At 45.2% G+C, this 8,234-nt stretch overlaps 1 protein-coding gene across 1 annotated transcript in view; it reads left to right on the top strand.

The window, feature by feature from the left end:
* Positions 1–7,829, top strand: part of nexmifb (neurite extension and migration factor b) — a 46,937-nt gene extending 39,108 nt beyond the window's left edge. Inside the window, exon 3 of the mRNA XM_058650094.1 lies at positions 3,023–7,829. Within this exon, the coding sequence (XP_058506077.1) occupies positions 3,023–7,239 (4,217 nt within the window). The 3' untranslated portion in view covers positions 7,240–7,829. The remainder of the gene's footprint in view (positions 1–3,022) is intronic.
* Positions 7,830–8,234: the final 405 nt, after the last annotated feature.

The following is an 8,234-nucleotide window of genomic DNA, read 5'->3' as shown; positions in this document are numbered from 1 at the left end:
TCTGGTCTGGTCTAGTTTGGCTGCAGTTAGGCTGTCTAGCATGGCTGGACTTGGCAGTCAATCACCAGCACCTGCCACCAGTTGGGGTCCTTCCATATGTTCAGTGGTGAATATCGATGTCCGCCTGCATGAGCTGTGACACATTCAGCGTCAGTTACTATTCAAGGAGCATTCCTCCAGATAAAATAGTCATAAAAGTACACCAGAGTCAGAATGATGACAATGTCTGTGAAGCTTGTTTTTTTGCAATAGCATATGAGCTGATCTTTCTGTCAGCTAAGAGATTGAATTGTTGCAGCAGTGAGAATTTTGGATGTTTATCTTGTGTGAATTTTCCCGCCTTAGATACAGTCGTAATCGTATCACTTAATATGGGGCTGCCGATTCGCCTTTGACCTCTAATGTCAGACTCAATTTGTCAGCTACAGTCATTGTGCATGTGTGTGCGTGTGTGTGTGTGTGTGTACCTGTCTGACTGACTGATCTGTGGCACATTCTGAACAGCTGAAGAGCTAATGGTCCAGCTGGAGACAGATGGCCTCTCGATAACACTATACCCCCAAGCCAATAGTTGCACACACACACACATACACACACGTTTGCGCAGCATTCAAAGTGAGGACCCTCATAGACATAATGCATTCCCTGGCCCCTTACCCTAACCTTAACTGTCACAACTAAATGCCTTACCCTAACCCTAATCTAAACCCAACTCTAACCCTAACCCTAAAACCAGTTCTAACCCCCCTGAAAAAGCTCTTTAAAGATTAAAAAATATCTTCACTTTCCCAAAACTGTCCTCACTCCGTATGGTTCATACAAATGGTCCTCACAAAGCTACAAATACACACACACACACAATCAGGGAATAGGATTGTTAATCCACGATAAACCCTCAGGAAACACATTTCTCAATGTGAGTTTAATGTTTCAGAGCAATTTTGAACAATCTTTTGGCAATATTAGGTGGCAGCTTATGGTTTTATGCAAGAGTTGGGGCAAGAAAGCAAGGTAGTTTCTCCTAATCTTTGTAATTTCTCTTTCTGTGGCCTTGCTTTTTGTTGGCCTGATGAAAGAGACAAGTAATCATTCCTATTTGTCTTGTCTGGCTGCTGGGAAATTATGTGGTAGATTTCAAATAACTGGGACTGTTTTTATGTGACACTTAAAAGAATCCAAATTAATTGTGGCGGTGTAATTGAAGTCGTGTTCTGCCCCTTGCCTGACATACAATAATAATGTGGCTGGTAATGTAACACTAAATGTAGAAAAGGACGTGTCCTCCTGACTCACCACTGAGAACATGTGTCAATAACATGCTCTTGCTCTGACGTCATTCTGGCTCACAGATTGAAGAGAACTGATGGCAAACGCCTTGCTGCGTTGCTTCTGCAGCCTCTGACAAGTTGCTGCTATAACAGTTTTTTTTTTTTATTGTGAGAGGAATAGAGAAGATGCATATTTCTCCTGAGGTTTTCTTCATTAAGGATGACAGTAGCAAAGTTTTTGCTTTTAGTAGGCGTTCTGGTTGCTCTAGTGTGTCTGCAGGCCACAAACCCAGAGAGACCTGCCTCTCAGATATTTCATTACCTCGTTAGATCACTCGCAACTCATACCCATATCCAAAGATTTACTCACCGCCAATACAGCTATGGTGAATACTGTTTGTGAAGCAGTTTTCCCCTCAAGCATTTATCACTACCTCAGTAATGATTAGGTGCATCCATTCTGAAATAGGGCTGTTGCTAGTTAACCTCTGTGAACATATTAATTGCCGTGGTGGTATGTTTTTCAATTTGGTTCTTTTTCTGGCATGATTTTAAAGAATATGTGTGCGGCAGCAGCTTACAGTAGGAGGCAGATCTAGATGATATTGGTTATACAGTCTCCAACATATGGGCCTGTTGTGTCCCGTGTGTACGTACCTGCCTCCTCTGCTGTCATCTAATTACGCAGAGCAAACAAAACTACCTGCCTGCTGCTACAAGCTCACTTTTGTGGGTTTTGATTGTTACTACTCATCAGATGGATGTCTGCAACTGATTAAGACATTGTCACAATCAACCATCAGAAAACCACCATTCAATTTAGCCATTATTGCTCATTGCTGGGAATCTGTGTGTTGTCATCTAATGTTCCTTAAGAACTAAGTTGTACATTTATAGATCAAATGCCAAAGGAGGGGGAGGTAAAGCAATATGACTACATTATTTTAATTTCACGTGTTGCTCTCGGTATCGCCCTATGTCAGCTGAGATTGGACACAGCGCCCCCCGCGACCCTCATGTGGAGGATAAAGTGGTAGAAGATGGATGGATGTTGCTCTTGGGCTGGCAAAGGAAAAAAACAAATTACTGTAGTATTGTTGTGTAGTATTGTTTCTCTAAAGTAGATGATTTCTGAACTATTCGTTTTAGTAATGCAATGAACAGATTTTAGAGTTTTAAACAAAATTTGAATCATATAGTAATCATCATAACCATAATGTCAATAAATCATTTTTAAGTCATTCCGTTGATTAATATCAACCACTTTCCCTGTAAGTGAGAGATTTTGTTTCTGTAAAATGTTCCAGCCCCCCTGTGAAGATGGATTAAATCTGATAATTTTGTTCTTGAATTTTCTTTTTCCAGCAGCTCTAAACTTTCATTTTCACATGTTCCCAGGGTGTGGAAGATTCCTTAATGTGTTCTCATGTGTGATTGGTGTGAATTTAGCATGGCTGTGTTTGGTCTTGTCTGTTATGGACCTAAATGCAATGGGTAATGGGTAAGAAGTTGTCATTATCCAACTTGACATTGTTAATACCTTTTAGTGAATTGTACCAAAACTAACAGATTAATTTTGAAAGCTGGAATCATCAAGTGGCATACCCAGCTCTAGGGGGTTAATTTACACTAATTGCATTTCAGCAACCCAGAAGAAATGTCAGTGTAACTACAGAACAAAAACAATGTAATTTAACTTTTGGCTCATGGTTCAAAGAAGTAAAGGAACTGAAATCTTTTCTTTTTTCCCTCAGGAGTATGTGAGCCGAGTGGTGATCTGAGTCTTTGTGGGCTCATTGATGCTGCTCTCCCTCCATCCTCACCTCATCCTGATGCAGAGACTCCACAGCAGCCTTGCCTAACACAACAGATGACCACAGCTGCATCACCAACCCTACCCCTGCCCATTGGCACTGACCCATCTTTGGGCCTGACAGCAGCCTCTTGCCCTTCTTCTGATGACTCTTCCACTGTAGTCCCCCAACTTCACCACACTCCCACACCCACACCACTCCCCACCACAGCTATAAACTCGTGGAGCTCAGGTGGAAACACCCAGAAGACTTCACCTACTCTACCCATTGTCCTCCCGCTGTCAGCTACAATGATGGAGCCTGGCACCATGTCTGCCCTGACAGAGGAGTGCCTTCTTCAGCCTTCCCGGACATGCCTGGGCTGCTTCATTGAAACCAATGATGCCACTGACCCCAGTTCCATACAGAACCCACCACATGACCCTAACGCCAGCCCCGACACAGATACTGGGCTAAGTGTGAGGATAGGGGATGTGACCCGAGAGGACTTTTCTGACATCAACAACATTAGCATCCAGTGCCTGAGCCATGCAGGGGAAACAGTGAGTCACTATGGAGAGCAGCTCCTCTCTGACCAGTTACTTAGCTTTCCTATGCCGAAAGCCCCAGATGAGGGCAAAAGAGTGGATGGAAACAAAACAACAGAAGATTGTGATGACCCAGAGGATGATGCAACAGCTAAGAACTTGTATGAGGGACTGCTCCTTGACAAAGTGAGTGGAGAAGAGGTTCTGTTGGCGAATGCTGGCCAGGACTGGGGCTACTTTGAGTCCTTTATCAGTGAGAGTAAGATGGAACTGCTTGACCTTTGCTCTAAGAATGAACTATCAGTCAACCTCTTCTCTGAGGAAGATGTTGACAATCTTTTTGATGATGAAGATGATGATTCAACACTAAGCAGTGATGTATGTTCACTTAAGATTCGATATGAGTCTTTCCAGGACAACATGAGGGAAAAAACTAATGTGCTCCAGGAGGAGACACAATTTAACTTTTTCCCCAGTGTCCTGGCCAATTGTGCCAAGAAAGAAGATGGAGTGGGAGTCTTGAGGAGGAGTACTGAGGAGCTGCAGCCCAAAACAGATGAGCTCATCCTGGAGACAGGGCAGGAGGGAAAGGCTGGGGACTGCAGCGGTGCAAGCCCCACTGATGGCTCCCAAGGTTCACCCATGTCTACTCCCAAAGTCAGTTACTTAATAGACTTCACTTCCACAGAGGAGTCAGGAGAATTCAGCGATGACAGCTCCTGTACTGGATCGTCCTCAGATACCCTGCAGGAGGGCAAATTTAGAAAGGGCCATTCAAAGAGATTTCTCAGCCCCTCCAACCCTCTCAACTATGGCTTACGCTCCAAGAGAAAGGTTCGATATAGTGATGATTACTTATATGATGTTGACTCACTTGAAAGTGAGAAGAATGCAGAGAAAAAAGAGAAAGCTCCCGCTGGTCAAAAAGAGGAGGAGGATGTAGACTGGTGCCCCAAAAAGCGCCGGAAATCATGTCGTAAAGAGCCACCTGTGGTCATCAAGTACATTATAATCAACAGGTTTAAAGGAGAGAGACTCATGTCAGTGAAGCTGGGCAAGTTAAACCCTGTGGATGATAGTGTGAGTTTAAATGCAGACTCAGTAAGCAAATATGAGACACTGGCTCCTCTGAAGGATTTCTGGCAAGAGAGGCAAAGAGAGAGACAGGAACAGCTTAAGCTGGTTGCCAGAGATAAACAACGCAGTTTTCATCTAAATGGACGCCACCATCGCCCTTTTAATTCAAGTCATCCCAAAAGGAAATACAAGATTGCAAACAGGCTTAAGGTTCAGAGGATTCACGCTGTGGAACAATCAGTAACAGTACAGGGCTCCCCTCTCTCTGATCTGGGCCAGGGAGGTGTCACTAAAGAGGAGGCCACCCACATGGCAGGGGGAATAATAGATCCAGGACTCCCAGTCACATTAGACACAAACTCCATCACACACTTGGTCACAGCCAAGAGCCGCTCCCAGGAGAGGGAAGAGAGGGAGGGGAGAAGATTGGGAGGAAATAAAACAGTCAGAATAAGGAAATTCAAAAGCGAAGCTAGGCTGAGGAGCCAGAAAATGAAACAGGCAGAAAGAGAGGAGGGAAAGAGTGTGACAAATGAAACTGATGCCTGTGTTGCTGCAGCACAGATTGAGGACCCCACTGCTGGGTTAGAACAGGCAGGCAGTAGCTCAACTGCAGTCAAACCCCATTTCCCTGACAATACCACCACTGCGCACACATCTGAGGAGAAATTCCCCTTTGTTTCTTCCACCTGCTCGTCTGAAAAAGCTTCCTCCTCAGAGGAGGTGGAGGCAGGTGTCCCTGTCATCCCGGGGGGCTACCTGCAGACCCTGTTAGATGCTACAGACTCTTCTGGTGGAGCAGCTATCCCATATTTCCCCCAGCAGCCCTCTAGGCAGCAGTATCCTGTGGGGTTATCTCTAGAGGAGAAACAGTTTTCTTCTCTGCAGCTCGCTCAGAGCTGTGTCCTCTCGCCTCCCTCTGAGTCCGAGCTCCAGCAGTCTCCCCAGAACTGCCCCAGTTTCCCCCAGATGTGGCACCCACAGCTCTGTGCAAGTCACAGCCAGAGCTTTGGGCCAGAGACCCCTGAGACTCCAATCTTACCCAACAACTTCTCAGGTGCTGTGCCCCTGAATGACAACCTGTCAGTGTCTAACTACAGCCAGTTGAGCCCTGAGGCTGACAGGCTGCTTTATGAGAAGAGCTACCTGAATGAGGCTGGGCTGCAGCCTGGGGCAGATCTGCAAGTGTGTCAGTCTGCCGGTGTGGATGGCCAGGTGCAATACCAGAGAGGGTCCTTGTGCACAGATAACGGCAGGCTCATCAGCTATGACTCAGTGGGCTCTCTGTCAGCCTCCTCCAGCAATTACAGCTCCCTCAGCCTCAAGTCCTGTGAACGAGAGGGAGAGGAGGAAGGCCGAGACAGTTTCTTAGCTCACTGCAGTCCAAAAGTGGTGATTCAGCAGAGTGTGGATGCCCTTACTCCACTCAGGGAGTCCTCAGACCTGCTGGATATCTCTAACTTCACCCCTGACAAGTTTAGACACTCATCACTGTCTGAGCTCTCCCCTCCCGAGACCCCCAACCTGTCCCCGCAGGTGGTGGGGCGTGAAATAAAGATGGCGGGAAATGTGGGAGAATACCAGGATGTGAATGATATAACTATTGACTGCAATAGGGAGGTAAAGTGGAACTGTGACGTTTTGCAGCAACAAGAGCACACAGCAAATGCATACACAGTGGAAGACAGCCAATTTCCACTGCACAACTTCAACAATCAGGATGTGTTATGTTTAGATAAAAAGGAGTTGGGAGTTACAGAATTTGATGAACAGACTGGTGAGATGTTGGCTGGTGCGAAAAGCATCAAATCAAAGCGGAAAGGCAATTGCAAACAAACTGCTGCAGCACAGAGCTCAAAGAAAACCCGGGCTCCACGAGCTCCCAAGTCAGAAAAGGTCAAGATGCCAAAACAGAACTCACGTTCCACTAAAAAGATAAAGGCCATGTTAGAGGGTAAGGCAGCAAAGAACCAGGCAGCTGGTTGTGGTCCAGGGCTGACTGACAGTAGCAGTACTGGGGACTGGTCTGGCACTGGCTGGTCAGAGAGCAACAATCTGGTAGGGGATGACCAGAGAGAATTCGAGGAGCCCTCCAATATTCTGTCCAACATTGTCTCTGGCATGGCTGAGGTCCAAAGGTTCATGATGGCCTCCATTGAGCCACTGTGGAATCCCATGTCAGAGGCCTGTACGCCCTCTGAGGCCAACAGCCTCAACCTAAAGACCCTCAAAATCTTGGCAGGTACAGAGGCTGACCTGAAGAAAAAAGGAGCCACGCTAACAGGGGCGGGGAGAGGCAGGAAGGCTGGAGGAAAGGGAGGCAAAAACCAGGCCAAATTCAACCCCTCTCATCCCTTATTCCCTCAACTAGCACTGGGCTGTAACATGTTTGATAAACCCAACTTTATTAACCCCGGGCCTGCACACAAAAAGCTGTACCGCCACAAGACCAGTGCAAAGTTCCCTCGGATTGAGACACTGAAGGGGAAGCGAGGTGAGAGAGACCAAAATAAGGACATAGCACTGATGACCTCTTTTGAGAAACTGAGGTAATATTTTGTTATCAGCTGCTGTTGCACCCCTTTCTCACTTTCCCCCACTACCTGCTCAGTCCTCCCTCCCAAGCATACCTACACTGACGCTATGCCAGAGCTGCATGAGTACTACGTTCCCCCCTGACTGCTCCCAATTCCTTTTAACCCCCTGACGAGGAAATTAATATCTGCATGAAAAAAAATTCTTGTACTTTGCAAACTACCTATTGAGTGATTGTGTCAAGCTTGATTGAGATTTGAAACGACCATGGCTGCATTTTTCTTGCTTTCGTTGTTTCTGCTTTGTTTGTTCTTCTTATAGTCGTTTCTGTTTTATTTTTGTCTGAAAAAAAGAAGAATAAGCCTTGAAAACAATTCTGTCGCTTTTTTGAGCAATTTTGTTTTTGTATTTTCTCAGCAGAACGAGCGTCCCTGAATTATGTATTTATTCCCTATTTTCCCTAAAGATGTAGCTATTTACACAAATGCATTGAGTGACATCTGCGAACCCCTCCTCATCTGTTTTTGTATGCAGAATATGGATGTCCTGTTGTTGCTGTCCTTCATACACTGCCTGGCTCATTTCAAGAGGGAAACCTTCAGTTAAGGAAACCTTCAGTTAATGAGCCCTATTTAAGCCCAAGACATCTTGAAAACTCAAGATGGGACCATTTTGTATCGACGACATATCAGACATTGTCATTTTTTCCCCTTCAAAGTTGGAATGAATCCCCATTTCCTTTTATTAAGCATTTCTGTTTTTTCTTCTGGAGTTTAGAAGAACTTGTTATCTAAATTTACATTTTTACACCTTGAAAATTCATAAAAGCTCCACCCTCAGAGTATTTTTGTCAATGTTATTGTACAGGGACATGCAATATTTGCAAAAAAAAGATGATTATACTCTTAAAATCAATGTGCCAAAAGTAACAATGCTGTGTAAATGACCTCTTATATATGTGTGAATATTGGCTGTTCCGCTTTTCTATCCATTGGAATATTGGTTGCTCGGGT

Source organism: Solea solea, chromosome 14 (genome assembly GCF_958295425.1).
Source record: "Solea solea chromosome 14, fSolSol10.1, whole genome shotgun sequence".
Classification (NCBI taxonomy): Eukaryota; Metazoa; Chordata; class Actinopteri; order Pleuronectiformes; family Soleidae; genus Solea; species Solea solea.
Note: the sequence above shows the minus strand (reverse complement) of the source record. Positions and strands in the feature narration are given on the sequence as shown.